The 18,077-nt window shown below is 45.9% G+C and overlaps 1 protein-coding gene across 4 annotated transcripts in view; it reads right to left on the reverse strand.

Moving 5' to 3' along the window:
• Positions 1–18,077, reverse strand: part of EFL1 (elongation factor like GTPase 1) — a 1,188,367-nt gene that overhangs the window by 1,097,279 nt on the left and 73,011 nt on the right. For all 4 annotated transcript variants that reach the window (XM_086958226.1, XM_086958223.1, XM_086958224.1 and 1 more), the window contains exons 5-6: positions 5,080–5,213; positions 4,099–4,236 (exon numbers count right to left, since the gene is read on the reverse strand). In XM_086958226.1, coding sequence (XP_086814352.1) covers positions 4,099–4,236; positions 5,080–5,213 — 272 coding nt within the window. The remainder of the gene's footprint in view (positions 1–4,098; positions 4,237–5,079; positions 5,214–18,077) is intronic.

An 18,077-nucleotide genomic window follows, 5' to 3' on the forward strand; every position in this document is an offset into this window, starting at 1 on the left:
CTACACACTCCAGAGTATTAGCATCAAGATACTCCTAAAAAATCACCAAGAAAAGTTTTATTAAACAATCTGATTATACATATACCAGTTTATTGCCATAACCTGTTCATTAGCTAATCGCCTAATCTATTGTGCTATTTAATTCTAACCTCCAATGCATAATAGTTTCATCTGGCCACCAGCTTCTGATTAGTTCAGCTTCAATAAACGATTTAGGAAACAAATGACAAATGTAATAAATGCAATTTAATACTACTTTTACAACGTATCTCTTCTCAGCCATCACTGATTCCTCATCACAGAGACTCTTCTATTAGTCAACTGTTTGCTATCTCCAATATATAACTTTTCCTTGAATGAAGCAACATTAGGTACAGATTATAGCACCCTTTATACTTTGCAGATATCACTTTAAAATGCAATTCCACTCAGCCAAAGTCTTTCTACATGAAAGTTTCCAACAAAGATCTTTGTGAGGTCAGAAACATTAAGTACACAGAAGGCAGCACGAGAGTACTCAGCACATCATAAAACATACATTATGGAATCAAATGTCATTTTAAAAATATTACTCTAAAGCCATAATATGTAAATTTAGGTGTAGATATTTTTCCACAAAAGCATTTAAAGCATGGTCATGGAAGTAAAATAAGGGCTGGTAATTGCTTACATGCTAATAACAAGCATTGGCAAAGCCAATAGGTCTCGCCTTCGAGACCTTAGAAGTATTTAGTTATGCAGCAGAATATCCTTGGTGCAACAACATCAACTGTTGCATGGCTAAACACTTATAAGGTCTCAAAGGCGAGACCTATTGTTTATGCCAATGCTCGTTTGAAGGGGGCCTCGAAACGGGTCTCTAGCGGGCTCTGTTTTTTACCCTGGCACAAGCAGTCCGTAGTTTTCCGGACTGCAGTGACAGCAGCCACATCGATGTGTGCTGCTCACATTTCAGTAGTGGAGAAGATATGGCATGATGTAATGCAATGTGAGCGTTGTATGAGAAGAGAAATCCTTGCTTCTTACATCTCCCATGTGTCTGCTTTTTAAAATACAAGACTCCGAGTGCTGTTGCGAGTGAGGGGTTCCTATTGAATAGCGCACACTACAAATTCCCTCTTCTCTTTTTGAAACCCAGGAGCAGCAACATTGTTGTGGTGTCACCAGGGCTTTAAGTGGAAGCTGTTTCAATATTATATACAAACCATAGTTGCTGCTTATTTATCTTATGCAACTAACAACCATTGACAAAGCCATTAGTCCTGACTTCTAGATACAATGTTATTTGTTGTATCATATATCTGGATGCAATGAAAGAAACAGAAAAATACAAGTCGGGTGGCACACTGTGCTAAGCACAGATTTTTGACTTATGTGTTTTAAGCTACTCCCTTAATTGCATTAGTCACGCCCCTTTGATAGACCCCCCCAGTTTTTTCAATCCACTTAAAGCCCCGTCTCACCCTATACGGGAACCTAGACGGCTGGAAGGCGACATTAGTGTATTCTTCAAAATACTGAAATAAACAGATCTGAGCAGATGTACTTTTATTTATTTATTTAGGGGAGTTTTATATAGAGCGCACTAGACCAGCTAAATCGGGAATCAGAGCGCTTTACGTAGGACCAGTTATGTATGTATACAATAGACTCAGCAACCACTGGAAAGTGGGTAGAGTGACTTGCTACCCATAAGGGCCCGGTCCCAAAAGGACACTGCAATAATCTTCCTCGTTGCCACGTGATCTCATGCAGGCTCTGGCTGCTGTGAGGAGTATGGAAGGGCCCTGTGCAGTATCTTGAAGAGAACTTCCTGCAGGTCTGAGCAGCCACTTGGAACAAGAGGGGGGGGGGGGCTAGGAAGTCTCAATGTCTTTCAACATCAATGCGAAAGGAAGTAAGGGTCTGTGCAGCAGAAAAGTGGTACTACAAAGAATAGCTGTAGACACACAAGAGTGGTCTAGTCTTTTGCTGTAGAGGTCAAACTGCTAAACGATCTTAATGATATTTTGTGATACTGGTACTTATATTCATGTCTGAAAAAAGAACATTCCTTCAAAGAACATGAGGTATGTTGAGCTATCTTTAGACTGTGCTAATTCATTCTGTAATGTATGCATATCACCTACTTGACCTGACTAACAGTCATTCTGCAATGCTCCAACGCGCAGACTCTTGTGAGCACAGAATGTGTTATAGAAAAGTGCATTTGAAAACAGATATCCATAACAGACGCACTGCTTGTTCAATTGGGAAGGCAAGGTGCTTTACTTCTCTGACACAACATTTTTGAGAGCTTTTAAATGACAATCAATCTCTTCATTAGCAATTAAAAAATAATCAACATACGAGTCCTGATTTGGTCAGAGGTAACTGAACGCCAGACAAAATCAAGGGACTGAAATACGACACAAGCGATCACCTGGGATTCTGCCTGTGCCCCAGCACTGTAGTGAAATAATCTCTCTTCCGGCAGTGCTTTAAAGTCAGACGCTCAAACAATATCAATGCTAAATACTTGAGAGGTATAATGACCAAGCTTCTTGCAGGAGTTTGTGCAGTTTTAAGGTATTTTTGTTTATATGAAGACCAACGTGACCTGTGTACCAGAGCCCTAGAGTAACATCATTATATGTAACACATGAAAAATGTGTTTATTTCATTTATGTGTTGCCTTTCCTGGAAGTATCCAGTGAATCGTCCCTTCGTTTAAAATAAAGTGAAACACAATTGCAAGTAGTTAACATCACCAAATAGCAATTTATAATTAAAAAGGGGTCTTTAAATCCGCGCTACAATCTCAAAAGAAACGCAGACGTAGAGTCTGTGCATCCATTATAACAACTCCTTAAAAATAAACATTTTCATAAAATGAACCTTAAACCCACATCAGCATGCGAGCCTCCAAGCGCTAATCGCATACCCTGGCAAATGAGTAACCAAAAATTGAAAAATCTGGCTCCCATGTTTTATTTACTACTGTTTCGTTTATTTAAAATAAACCGGACAAGAATAAGCATTGATAATAATTCACTCTAAGACAAAGAAAAAACTACATTCAAGCAAAAGTAAAGTTTAAAACAGCCATCAGGTACTGACTAAATGGGCATAGAGTTTTAACAGTATGAACACATCGTAGGTAAATGTCAACAAGCATTGGCCGTGACGCCTTGAAAGTGACGCTGCCGCACGGCCGTGAAGGTGAAAGCGATCACGCTAAGAAGCAGCAGCTGCTTGTGGCGCCATACACCCCGCAAGCACGAGTATGTGCTTCCAAAAAGAACAGAAATATTTACAACCCTCTTTTCTAAATCGTTTTTGGCCACTATAGGTGTGGCAGGGTATACTCAGACATGAGTCCCTTTCTCACTGCTCCATCAGGATTCAAGCAAGCCAGGCCGAAGAAGGCTGAAATGCCAGAAACCGGTCCCCGGTAGCTTGTCTCCTTTCTGGTGAAGAATTGGCTTGGTAGTTTAGTCTGCCCTGTTCCCATGATGCACTGGGCCAGGGACAGACTGATTTGCATATAGCCAGGTTCTGAGCTGGGATGGGGCAGTGAGATAAATAACGGTGATGGATCAAGCCCTGATCTTTGGACTGGGTAAGAGTGGTCTGTTTAACTCAGACACTCTGTTCATCACCACCCCCTTTTCTAAATCCAAAAAGAACAGAGCGACAGCTAAAGGTCCTCCTATGGAGCTCATGCGCGCTGTGTAGGCGAGACCTAAAAACTGAATTACTCACTACCACAAAAAACTTTCTGCTTTTTAAGGTCAGCTTCACTGCTTCACATATAGGTGTGTAATAAGAAGTGGCCTTATCCTAGGCGCATGCCATGTGAGTGTAGCAGAATCATTAGCGTGAAGATCTTTGGTTCAGTACACCTTATTCAACAGACATAATCAAAGTGTGAGTGACCACTGGAATGAAAGCATTCCAATGATTTAGCAACACTTTATGCGAAAGCTGTCACATTTTTTATGTCATCTATCCAATGACAAATTCTTAGTAAGTAGGCATCATTGTTCTAAAATCAAAAGCATTCTCAATGTTTAATGTTTAAATAAACAGATTTTTGAATGATGCAAAATGTCCTACCTTTTCTAAGATCTTCTGCAGGTGGCAATAAGCTTCTTGAGAAGTAAGCTTGAGTTCCACTATCAAACGATCAATTTTATTTATCACCAACACTGGATGGATGTTTTCTAGCCATGCTTGTCGCAGGACTGCTTGTGTCTAATTACCCAAAAATAACAACAAAAACAAAGAAAAAAATGTGAAACAGTGAAGACCCAACTAAAATCAATTAGAAATTGATTGATAAGAAAGATTCCACTAATCATCAATAAAGCAATGAAAATGCACACATTCTTGAATTTATTTATAGTGTCTTATAAGTGCGAACATGACCATCACGGTACTGAGTGCTGTACAAAGAGTTGATTAGAGTTTCAGCACAGTATGAATACCTGTTACTTATGATACTCTGTACATAGAGTTCAAAGAGCTATGTACGAACAATAGGAAACAATATACAGTAGGGTGAATTACATTTTCACAAAGTTCTGTTATGTCATAAGCTTTCCTAGTAGTAGGGCTTTAACTTCCTTCTTGAAGGGCCTGAGTGAGGTAATTGATCTAGTAGAGGGTGACAGTGAGTTCCATATTCTTGGAGCAGATACGCAAAAGTGCAGCCGTGTGTTTTCCTTTTTTTAATCTGGATGGTTCTAGTATGAAGGATTTAGCTCTTCTATAGGCCCTTTGCCTCCTGATTCTGTTACTATTTGCCAAGTATTTAGGACCAGAATTGTGTATATCTTTGTGTGTTAAGCATGCAACCTTCAGTTGTATTCCAGCTTCTACTGGGAGATAGTTGAGGGCTCCGAGTGATCGAGAAATGCGATAATAAGGACGTGTGCCTGTTAAGCCTGTTAAGAGATTTTACAATTTGCTGATTTGTAGCAATCCACCCATGTATCTGGCAATGAAAAAATTATGTGATTGAATTTTTGAGTGATTCACAAAGCTAGTGAATACAGACTGTTTGCCAAGTTATACTTTTTAAGTTTAATTTTTCACCTGAGGACAGACTCCTTCAACAGCATCCACTATTATTATAGCCCCATCGCAAAGACGAACAGCAGTTGATACTTCTGAAGAGAAATCCACGTGCCCAGGGGAGTCAATGAGATTAATGAGGAACTCTTCTTCTCCTACAAGCAAAGAACAGTTTTATTAAAAATCAAATTGTCTTCTGCTGTTTCTTCAGCTGTAATAAAAGATGCAGAATATAGAACGTCATTTTGTGGTATCTGAAACATACAATAGGAATGTATGGAAACATACATATTGAGCAGTCTTCAAAGCTAGTATTAAATTCCCAGCAATTACCCTACAACACGGCTACCTCGGCTCTTCAATCGAGGGAAAATTAAAACATGGAAATACCAGAGGATTGCTTGCACGCGGAAGTTGTTAACAATTCACAAAAAATAAATCAAAAGGTCTTGCATGCCATATAATCTGTGAAAGCAATCTTTTAAAAAATATATCTCTATTTAACAATTGCTCAGTGTACAAAAGTAGATACAATCTTGTATGAATAATTTGAAGCATCACAAAAAGGCACAATGGCATTACAATAACAATTAATATCAACGAACATTATCATTACAGTTTTGAAATGTTGACTTAGAGTAAGTACTATCATCATTGATCCCACAACTAGTCCGCCAGTACCGACCCCTCCTCCAACCATAGCAACCTTTCACCTTTGTACAGTCGAACCTAAGAAAGCATTCATGAAGTCCTAGGAAGCATATTTATATCACCTTTTTATCTTTATCATCTAGTGTAATATCAATTTCAGATTCTCCATCGCCTCCTAGAAGGCATTGAATTTAAAACAGCAGTGTGAGAGAGATTCTAGAAACCCACGGGATGACTTTCTCAGCTAATCATTGTACCACAAAGACAGTAATCCTTTCTTCCAAACTATAGTCACTGGACTCCTGCCACTGCCTAAACCCCTGCACTGCTCACAATTACTGTTGCCACTAACTTTATGTAGTATAACTATCAAGTGAACTGTGTTATCGAACACCTGTGACCAAGCACCTCACTATACACTCTCCACTACTCTGAAAGCATTCTGGTGTAGTGCAGCACTTTGCAAAACTGCATCAATAAACCTATGAGATAACCTACGGTAAAGATATCAACCTAGGTCATGACTTTGCACACTAATTTGTATGCCTATCAGTCTTTCCTGTTTTGAAACAATCTGCCAGATTCATACTGTAACAAACATCCCATCTACACCAAAAAACACATTAACTTCTTACAGTTGAAAAACATCACCACGCTTCTGCACAACCTTAATGGAAAGGGGCGACCACTCGGTCCCCCCGAACGTATGGTAGGGTGCCCTGACCCCCCCGGGAAACCATTTTGGGTGAGAGGCGTGTCTCGGCTGGTATGCCCGAAGCGGCGTAGCCGGGGCGCGCCTTTTCCCGCCCAAGAGGGGTTGTCCTAGACACCTACACCGTTGGCCACGCCCTGTAGGCGGATCGGAGGGGGGTACACGCCCTCCCGAGGAAGAATAAAAGAGCAACAATCTAAGCAAGCATCCTCTTGTTCCTGTGCTTGGAAGCTGCACCTCCTCGTTGCACGTGAGCCCGAGTCGGAACAAGGAGCCAATTTTGAGAACTTGTAATTTTTGTGTTTCTCCTTTCAGTGATTCCGAAGCTTTGCCGTGAACGATGCCTGGCAAGAGGGTCGGAAAGAAGGTTGGGACCGAACAAATGCTTCGCATGCTGGTGAAAGACATGGCGAACATGAAGAAGCAGATGGCGGCAATGAACGGTACGGGTAGACCGAAGAAAGTCATCGGACCAGCATTGCCGGGAGTAGTCCCTGCCGGGAGAGGTAAAAGGGCCAGGAATAGGGCGGCAGGGGGGGGAGGCCCCGGTTCCTGAGTCACCTCCGGTGAGCCCGGTCAGTCCAGTGGAGGCCCCAGTTCCGGTCCCAAACGCGGGACAGCCGATCCCTGTGGTAGTTACACCTGTTAACGAGGGAGATATGCCTCCCGAGCTGGCCGCCCAGTTGGCGGCGTGGTTAGACAAGAACAACGAGGGTGCTGTGGCACCGGGAGACACGGCCGAGGAGGCCAGGTTAATAATGAAGCAGTTGCGGCAATCGAAAGATGCTGCGAAGGCACCTCGTCCTCTTGTTTCCCCACAGGTTCCCGCGGAACAACCGGCGTCGAGCGTTGGAACAGCAGCAACAACAGATACAGCTACTGGTTTGGGTAAGCAGCCGTTGCCAATGTTGAGGGAGGGATCGTTACCCTCAAGGAGGGAAAAGGTGGTCCAACATATCCCGATGGATGTGAAAGAGAGGATTTGGGCGGATAAATATGTAAACATGTTTTCGCCGTTGACCGATCACTATGAGATAGAGCATGTTAAAAATCAGAAGGAGTTGTTGCATCCGAGTGTATGGCGTGCCAAAATGGCGGGTTTCAGAGTAGATGAAACGATCGCTAATTGGGCCAGGGCGTTTGGAATGTTCACTGCAATCATGGGGGAACGTAGGCCTGAAGTATTGTCGGAATTAGCTTGTTACCAGACACGTATAATGGATTTTTATGAAACGTATGAAGGCAATCAATGGATGGGTTATGATAACAAATTTCGTAAGGCCAAGGAGCACGACTCATCCCTGACGTGGGATTGTTTCGACTCCATTTCCTGGCAGAAGCAGGTTATGCCGAGCCCGATGAAGTCGTCTTCTTTTGGCGGGAATGGGGCGGAGCCTTCCCGCCATTATTTGACGGCGCCCTTTCGGGCGGGCGCCAACAGTGATCAACACGCAAAGAATAATGGGAACTCAGGTAGAAAAGGGGTCTGTTGGAGCTTTAACAGAGGCAAGTGCACTAGGCCACAAGGGACATGCAAGTTCAGGCATGAGTGTGCAGGGTGCGGACAGTCTTCACACCCGAGAGTTCGTGCAGAGCCAAGAATGGTGATACAGGGGGTAGAGGAGGGGCCAAACAGGTCTAATATCGACTGAGGGGCACCGTTACCTACTCCCGTTGACATCATGGCAATGATCCCTTGGCTGAACGAATACCCCGATCATGTCTCCGCCGGGGTGTTGCGAGACGGTTTCTCATATGGTTTCCGCATCCCGGCGGGGGATTTTCGGGGGGAAGCACAGTGTAAAAACCAACTATCGGTTCAACAAAATACGGCGGTGGTACAGGCAAAAATTGCAAAGGAGGTGGTCCGAGGTCGGGTTGCGGGACCATATGGGAACCCGCCAGTTGTTAACTTTGTTTGTTCACCGTTAGGAGTAGTCCCCAAGAAGGACCCAGGTGAGTTTAGGTTAATCCATAATTTATCCGCTCCTAGGGGTCTTTCGGTGAACGATGCGATTGACCCGGGAGTTTGTTCGGTGCGGTATGCATCCTTTGATGAGGCCGTCGCCATGTTGAATCGCCTGGGGCCCGGAGCGCTGATGGCTAAATCAGATATCGAGTCAGCGTTCCGGTTGCTCCCGGTACACCCACAGGATCAGCGTCTCTTGGGTTTTGTGTTTCAGGGACGCTACTACATGGATAAATGTATGCCAATGGGTTGCTCCATCTCTTGTGCGTATTTTGAGAAGTTCAGTACTTTTTTGCAATGGGTGTTCACCAGAGCCACAGGCTTTACGCAGGTTATGCATTACCTTGATGATTTTCTGTTTCTGGGTGCAGCCGGGGACACGGAATGTGGACAGGCTTTGAAGGAATTCTGTAATCCCATGAAACGATTTGGCGTGCCACTGGCACCGGGCAAGACAGTGGGGCCATCTACTTCACTCGAGTTTCTGGGAATTGAGCTCGATTCTGTGGAGGGGTGCTTCCGTTTGCCCAAGGAGAAGGTAATGAAATTTAAGGCCTCGCTTGAAATATGCCTCGGCGAGAAAAAGGTAACTCTCCATCAGTTGCAACAAGCTGTGGGTCAGCTTAACTTTGCCCTTAGAGTTATACAGATGGCTCGCCCCTTTTCCCGCTCTATCGCACAAGCCATGGTTGGCCTCAAGGAAGGGCACCACCGCACAAGACTGTCAGCAGAGGTTCGCCAGGATATGCGCATATGGCTGGCATTTCTGGCGGATTTCAACGGTCGCGTCCTGTGGAACAAACCGCCAGCTTCCTCCGAGGAGCTGGGGTTGTGGACCGACTCGGCAGGGAGTGTGGGTTTTGGCGCTATCTTTGGTAATCAATGGTCGGCACGAACATGGCCGGCGTGGTGGCACGATAGGGGGCTCACAAGTAACATTGGCTTTCTTGAGCTGTTCCCCATTTTGGTGGCATTGAAAACATGGCCAGAGGGGTTTCGTGATCGCACTGTGGTGTTCTGGTCTGATAATATGACCGTTGTTGAATGTATCAATAATCAGGCAGCACGCTGCAAATGGATTTTGAGATTGCTGAAAGACATTGTCCTGCTATGTATGAGACTAAACGTCTACTTTAGGGCAAGACACGTGCCTGGGGTACTGAACCAGGCGGCTGATGCACTCTCTCGTTCCCACATGCAGGCCTTCCGGGGTTTTCTGCCCTCAGCGGACTTGGTGGCGGCACCATTTCCCAAAGCTCTCTGGTCGCTCGGTGCCCCGGATTACAAAACCTTGTGGGAGAGAGTCTAGCACCCAGGACAAGGAAGGCATATGAAGGAGCGTTCCGTTCCTATTGGTCATTTCTGGGTTCGGCTAGGGGGGAGCATTGGGGGCAGGAGGAGTACGTCCTGAAATTTCTGGTATCACTACATCAGGCAGGCCGGTCACTGGCAACAGCCAATAGGCACAGGGCCGCCATTGCCTTCATGGCGCAGGCTCATGGCATCCAGGACCCCACATCGTCCTTTCTCGTAAGGAAGGCACTGCGTGGGTGGCAACGCCTTGAGGGTCGTAGAGTGGACGAGAGGCACCTGATAGGTCTAGCAAGGTTGTCCCTGTTAATGTCCGTACTCCCTGCGACATGTTCATCTCAATCAGAGACAGTGCTATTCCGGGCCACTTTTGCATTAGCATTCCATGGGGCTATGCGGGTAAGCGAACTGGTAGCGAGGAATAAGCAGCATACGGGGGGAGGTCTGTGTCGAGAACACATTCAAATCAAGGGTGAGACGATGGTAGTCTCAATAGCCAGGTCCAAGACCGATCAGGGAGCGATCGGGGACAGTGTTGTAGTCCAGCGGATTCCAGGGTCTCCCATGTGCCCGGTAAAATGCGTGGAGGAGTATTTAGCGCAGAGGGCGGCATCATGGGGGGGAAGCTTGCTGAGGCACACCGACGCCACCCCACTGACTAGGTTTCAGTTCCAGCGGGTGTTAACAATGGCAATCGCGGCAGCGGGCTTGAACCCGAGCGATTTTGGGACCCATTCCTTCCGGATAGGGGCTGCTACAGAGGCTACAGCCAGGGGTCTGAGTGTGGAAAAGGTGAAACAGTTGGGGCGTTGGTCCTCGAATTGTTATAAAAGGTATGTGCGGTTGCACATGTTGTGAAGCTAATGTCATGCACTCACGCTTCTTGTTTTCTGTTTGGTTTACAGTTTCGCGAGCAGGCTTTGCGGGGCGGACTGTGCAGTTGACCCGACACCTGGGGACCAGCGGTCAAAGATCACCGGCTGAGGGAAGAGTGGTGTGGGTAGTTGGCCACTCATACGTGAGGCGTGCCGCGGACGTATTCAAAGCAGGTGACATGATTCACATGGCTGGGGAATACGGGTACAGGGTGACCTTCCACGGAAGGGGCGGGCTCTGTATTGACCAGTTTCAAACTTTTATTGAGGGATTGTTAGGGCGGACGAGGTCACCGCCGTCTGTAATCATAGTACATCTTGGGGGCAATGATTTGGTAACCATTGGTCGACGAGTACTTCTCGAGTTAATTTTATCCACAGTAAGTTGGTTGGCGAGAAGGGTTCCGGGGTGCACGATTGCATGGTCACACATGATTCCTAGGAAGGTGTGGCGGGGGCCCTCTCTGTGTCAGCTTTGAATCAGTCGGTGAAGAAAGTTAATAACAAACTTAGTAGGTTGTTTCGCTCAAACCAGTTACATTGTATCCCACATGGATGTATTCGGGGGGACCATATGTATCTTGAAGATGGGGTCCATTTGTCCCGGGAGGGGAATGTCTTACTCATAGGAGACTTCATAGCTTGGTTAACGAGTTTGTGCAGCCATGACCTTTAGTAGGAGTTTGTGGGGGGTCCGGATAGCCGGTCAACTATCCGGCCTGTGGCGGTAAGGTCATGATCGGTGAGCAGTAATTGGAAGATCCCTAGAGGTGGGGCGCCACCCATTATGGATGGGAGCGCCCGGGGGGAGGCGGCCATTGGCCCCTCACACGGGGAGGCGGTACCCCTCTAAGGATGGGGCCGCCGAAAGGGAAGGCGGCCCCTTGAGAGATGTGAGAGATGTTTTAAGGTTAGCCAATAAACATCGTAATGTGTAAATGAAATTGTACATGATATGAAACTGTACATGATATGAAACTGTTATTTTAATGTTTTAATTTTGTTTCATATTTTAATAAATACGGCCGGGAGGGTAACTCCCTCCCGCCTTCCAAAAGTCAAGAACTGTGTCCGTCTTCCCATCCTTGGGGATTGTGTTGGGAGGGGGTGACGGGTATCCCGGCCATATGGAAAGGGGCGACCACTCGGTCCCCCCGAACGTATGGTAGGGTGCCCTGACCCCCCCGGGAAACCATTTTGGGCGGGAGGCGTGTCTCGGCTGGTATGCCCGAAGCGGCGTAGCCGGGGCGCGCCTTTTCCCGCCCAAGAGGGGTTTCCTAGACACCTACACCGTTGGCCACGCCCTGTAGGCGGATCGGAGGGGGGTACACGCCCTCCCGAGGAAGAATAAAAGAGCAACAATCTAAGCAAGCATCCTCTTGTTCCTGTGCTTGGAAGCTGCACCTCCTCGTTGCACGTGAGCCCGAGTCGGAACAAGGAGCCAATTTTGACCCACCCACCAGCCCCTTATGGCAGCGATTAGTATTGCAATAAAGTCGATTAACGGTGATATTATCTCTTTTACAGGTTGTTTTAATAAAGTCTGGATTGTCTTTTTGAGGATAATAAAACGGTTGCTATTTAACATGTTCTTAGGCGAAGTATCACAGCCTAGTCAAGTGATGTGTTATTTGTGTAGATAAAGGTTATTGTGTAATGTCCAGTTTAACCATTTATTCCGTCCTCATTAGGTTCGAAAATGTCGTATTTATTTTGGTCGGGCGGTAAGGTCATGATTGGTGAGCAGTAATTGGAAGATCCCTAGAGGTGGGGCGCCACCCATTATGGATGGGAGCGCCTGGGGGGAGGCGGCCATTGGCCCCTCACACGGGGAGGCGGTACCCCTCTAAGGATGGGGCCGCCGAAAGGGAAGGCGGTCATAGGCCCCTCCCAGGGGAGGAGGGGCTACGGGCCCCTCCTGGGAATTTCCCGGGGCCAGGACATCCGCGACGGCGGATGTGGTAAGCAGTGTGGGGTGGGAGGAGGGTCTACGCTACCTTCTAGACACCTCACACGAGTCCTCGGACGACCACTAAGATGGCGTCGAGTAAATATGGGGCCCCCGTTAAGACAAGGGAAATTGGAAGTTGGCACAGAGGTACAGTCCTCTGTGCGCCCGCCCCTCACAAGTAAGGGGGGGAGTTCTGGTATTAGGGATCTGACACCGGTTACGACCTTGCCGTTGGCCCGTAATGTTAGGATGTACAATTTAATTTTGAGTATATGCATTTGCAGGATGTTTTAGAATCGGCTAGGAGAACCTTTGTATTAGAGATGTGTTAAGGTTAGCCAATAAACATCGTAATGTGTAAATGAAATTGTACATGATATGAAACTGTTATTTTAATGTTTTAATTTTGTTTCATATTTTAATAAATACGGCCGGGAGGGTAACTCCCTCCCGCCTTCCAAAAGTCAAGAACTGTGTCCGCCTTCCCATCCTTGGGGATTGTGTTGGGAGGGGGTGACGGGTATCCCGGCCATACTGCCATGGCCCGATTGCAGCCTTGCTAGCCACATCTACTATCCTCACACAAATATAACAACTGTGAGCCCACAATCCAGCACCCCATTTAAAAACATTACTGTATCAGCCCCATCCCACGATTATTATTCTTCCCTTGCCTTTGCATCAGATCAATGTTCTTGCATGATGGCTCAGATAACTCTGTTCTCTATTTGTTTTGCACATGGCATCCTATTCTCACCAATGACACTGGTTGGGTGGAGTACGACAAAAATGTGTGGAGGTAATTGCGAATTCCATAGCAACCGTTCCTCTAATAGCCTTACTTGAAAATGATTTAATGACATATATATGCAAACTTTGCATTCGGCTTTGTCCTCTTCGAAAATGCCATCGCCAATGATGCAATTCTGCAAACCATATAAGAGACTGTGCCTCTCAAACTTGTTATTGCATCAGTCTCAAATGACATATTCGATAAACTGTTTTTACACATCTTTTCTTTGAGAAATCTCATATGGAGTTTCAAAGACGATGATTGACCATGACAACACTTACGAACACACAGTTTAACTGAATGAGTCTGGGTGACACTAACCAAAAGGGATCACCTCAATTCATATCAGTACGTTGGAGGCTGTGCAATTAAATCTTTTAGATCCTTCTTCATATCAATTAATGTGCTAAGTCTTTGGGTTCCACTTTGGCTCCAGAATTATTCACACCCTACAAGGAGCCCCATGGTTCAATTCCGACTGAACAGGCCCTGGGAAAACATGGTGCAATGTACTAGGGTCTGACAAGTAAATCAAATAAGCCAATCATGGAGTCCCTAATCAATACATGGATTTACAATAGGGAGCACTTGCACTGTGGCACTGAATAGCAGTGGCACAGTGCCCAAAACATCTAAACCAGCAGAACATATCAAAAACTGAAGAGGCAATCGGAGAAAAATGGAAGGGCGACTCACAACAGTGGTACCAGGTCTAACAAATAGCAATACGGAAGTACAAAGTATAAATCAGCTGAGTTACATGTTTTAGCTGGGGCGCGGTGATATAGCAATGGAGAAAATATTATTGACAATCATTTATAAACAAAAAGAAAATTGGGCCAGTGCAAGTGTTTCCATCACAAGTCTCTTCGTCAGAGTAGGACATGTGACAGCATCTGATTCCTCATCATGTGGGGTATAAAATGACACCTTATCCCCTATAATGTAAACATTCTATTGTGGATTGTTGCCAACAGTCTCTCCATGGCATATTTAGACTACATCCTTCACCATGTTATCTCTAGGCACATTTTGTAGTTCACACATAGCTGCCAGTAATAGGTGGGAGGTCAATTTCCCTACTGGGATAGTCAATGGGTGTATAATTTGCTCTCCTGGGTCCCTGAGCAGTGTCAGCATTGGCTGGCTCGGTAATGTAATATAGCCTGCGTATCTTGTACTAAAATATTAGTATATGCAGGCATGCCCACCATGAGTGGAGTAATGTGCCTCGTTCCCCGCACTCCTTCCAACTTGGACCAGACTCCCAAACGTCGTTTTTAGACTTGCGGGGGTAAGGTACCACTTTGTCATTCATTTGCATGCAAGTTCTCTATGTTTTATACATCTAGAGTATCCTGCTGTCCTCTTCCAAATCTTTCTTCAGGTTTTCTCTGGGATTTCGCTATCTAGGTCCATCTCCTAGCGTGTAGTGGAAGCAATTTTAGTATGGTGTGTGTGTATATATATATATGAGATAATCTTTCTTCGAGCAGTTGTGATGAGTAGGCATTCGATGTGCGACTCGTCTCTACATATTTTATCACATGGATTTAGACTACCCACCTAATGTAATATTTGAGTAAGGCGTTCCTCCTATCTAAATTGTATCTCTTGCTCAAGAACTCTAACATCAGAAGGACTTCGTCCCCGGTGAAGTCTCTCAGAGGGGAGGATTTAAACCCTGGATCTGATGTACCTGGTGGGAAATCTGGGCTATGAACAATTAGTGTTTATAGGAAGAGTTAAGGAGGATAAACTATTCTTTCGGAATATTTGCTGCCAGTAGTCTAATATTCTGGTTGTTGTGGAAAGCAGAGTATTAGGGAACACCATAATATATATTTTGAGTGGAGGTGCTGAATGTTTTGTTTTAGAAGTTGTAATCTCAGAGTACATCTGGTCGTAATTGAGCCACCAAGACATACGGGATGACATCAAAGAAGAACAGTCCCCCCTTCATCTACAGGGCGAAATAGAGCTGGACGCGTAACTCTGAGGGACTTTCCTTGCCATACAAAGTCCGGTAGTTTCTGGCGTAGGTGGCTCAACATCTTTTCGAGTATGGTGTTTGAACAAAAAATAGGAGGCATAGAATGAAGTTCCTTTTTAAACTGTACATTCTGCCCGTCTTCCACTTCAAAGACTGAGGTGAAATTTCAGGCTATATCTTCTAACAAATTATTGCTTATGTATATTAACATTGGGATTGCTGTTTACAAACACCTCTCACTTTGCAGTCAGAGAAAGAAAAGTAAAGTGAATGTGACAATCTTGTTGGGGGCACAGAGGGGTGTGAAAGGAGAGGGTGTTTGATATCATTTTTTGTAATACACAACAAAACGTATATACCTGCATATGAACTGTACACATTTAGCAGTTAGGAAACAAAAATTATGTACATGTTTATGTAATTGTAAAGTATGATGGAAACCGATTTTAATAGGATTGTTGCCCTTTTTTTAATAGGACAGTTGCCCTTTCGATAGAAAGCGTGCTGTCTGTAAATGACAATGCGCTACTGCACGAGAATTTGGATATACTAAAATATCACCCACCTCATGTCCATTAAAGCTATGCAAGTCGTAAAAGTGAGTTGTTCTAAAAATTGAGCCGGGGTTCTAAAAGGTTTGTCATGCTCTGCATTATAGTGTTAATTATGAGCTTTGACTAAAGCATGTGGAAGATGATCTAGTTGACCAATCACACATGTAAGATGAATTAGCAGAGAGTGATGACACTTGAACACCAACAAGCTTTGTTCCGGGGAAGGCTCGATGGTTGGAATAATTAATCCAGCATAACAACATTCCATTACCTCCTCGTCCAGTCTTCCTCGCCACAGTAATCACATATGAGCCTCTGGCTCCACACAGAACTCCAAGTACAAAAAAAAAAAACATCGTTCTAGTCTCCCTCTCCCTCCTCCAATATGGCCCCCAGTGGCTCCAGCCAATCCCATTAAGGGACACATAAACACCCACACGACCTGTTCTTTTTTTCTGCACTTCTCCGAGTGCTGTGTTCCCTGCTGGTCAGGTGAGTGGGGCTGGGTTCCTGCTTTAGCGGTTCCCTTAGTCCGTTGGTATCTAGTTGGGGGAAAGTAGTGTTTGTTTAACTTTTGCGGTGTATTTTCATTTTTCATTTGCATGTGTATCTGGTTTTATATTTTGGTTTTTGTTCCCCCTTCTTCTGCCTATGTGCCTCGTGTCCTGCTTAGCGGACGTACCTGTGTGACTACTGTCTGGACGGGACGCCTTGTGTCCTGTCTGCCGTTTGGTTATTTTCCTTTTCCCGGCCGCGCGTCCTGCTGAGCGGACGTTGCGCGGCCGGGGGCGATGTCTGTGGGGGCCGGAGGCTTCCGTGGGCATTTTCTTACCTGCTGCCGGTTGGACGGCATGGTTTGCTGCCTCTTCGCTCTCTGCTACTTCAGGGGCGCATTCAGGGCTCGGCACACTCTCAGTCTGAGGCTGCTTTTTCCTATGTGTGCGCGGCAGGTTGTCATGTCTTATGTGAACCATCAAAGGGGGTGCTAGGTTCGCTCCCTCAGTTGCCTCAGCCGCAAGATCTGTTGTTGGGCGGAGTTGAATCTGGAGTCCCTATCTGCAATTTACCTGCCTGGTGCGGTGAATTCGGTGGCGGATTGTCTGAGCCGGGTTTTTCCTTCCATGGGGTCCTTGTCCCTCACGCGATGGATGTTCAGGAGGTTGCAGACGATGTTTGGGTGTCCGATTGTGGACCTGTTTGCCTCCCAGGACAATGCCCAGATCCCTTGCTTTTGCACGATTATGCCTTGCCAGGATGCCTGGAAAGTGGACGCACTTTCGTTCCTTTGGCCGAAGGGTCTGTTGTATGCCTTTCCCCCTGTTCCCCTGATCCCTGCTGTGTTACGGAAGATCAAGAGGGAGGGGTCCTTTGTGCTTCTGGTTGCTCCTTGTTGGTGCCGTCGCCCTTGGTTTCCCCTTCTATTGGAATTGGCTGTGTCTTCGGGGTGGGCATTGCCGTTCGTTCCTTTTCCTCTGCTGGGTCCTCTTCTTCCTCTGCCTGTGTTCCGGTCCCTGGGTCTGCGGGCCTGGCTCTTGAGAGGGATTCTCTGATTCGTGAGGGTTGTTCGGTGACTGTGGCTGGGGTCATTCAACAGTCCCGACGGCCTTCTACGCTTAAGTCCTACGCCAAGCACTGGGATAATTTTGCTTCTTGGTGTGTTGGTCGGGGGCTGTCGTTGGAGTCTTTGGATCCGGCTCGCATTCTGGATTTTCTGAATGATGGGTTTGGGTTGGGCTTGGCCATTTCGACTCTGCGTGCTCAATGGGCAGCCATTCGGGCTTTTCATGTCCTCCCTTTGGTTTCTATTTCTCCATTGGTTGCTAGACTGTTTAAGTCTCTTTCTTTCCAACGCCCCCGTCCTATCATGTGTCCACCTCCTTGGGACCTTCCTTTGGTTTTACATTCCTTGCAGTTGGCTCCTTTCGAACCTTTGGAGTCGGTGGACTTGAAATTTTTGACACTCAAGGTGGTGTTTCTTGTGGCAATTGCTTCTGCCAGGCGTATGGGTGAGTTGGGTGCTTTCCTTCGTTCTGCACCGTTTTTGTTGGTTTTGTCGGACCGTGTGGTCTTGCGCCCTCATCCTACCTTTGTTCCTAAAGTGGATTCTTATTTTCACCGGTCTGCTGAGGTGGTTCTTCCGGTTCTTTGTCCTGATCCGTCCTTGGCTGAGGAATCCCTTTTGCACTTATTGGATGTTCGTCGTGCCTTAT

The sequence above is a fragment of the Lissotriton vulgaris genome, chromosome 2_1, assembly GCF_964263255.1.
Source record: "Lissotriton vulgaris chromosome 2_1, aLisVul1.2, whole genome shotgun sequence".
Lineage (NCBI taxonomy): Eukaryota > Metazoa > Chordata > Amphibia > Caudata > Salamandridae > Lissotriton > Lissotriton vulgaris.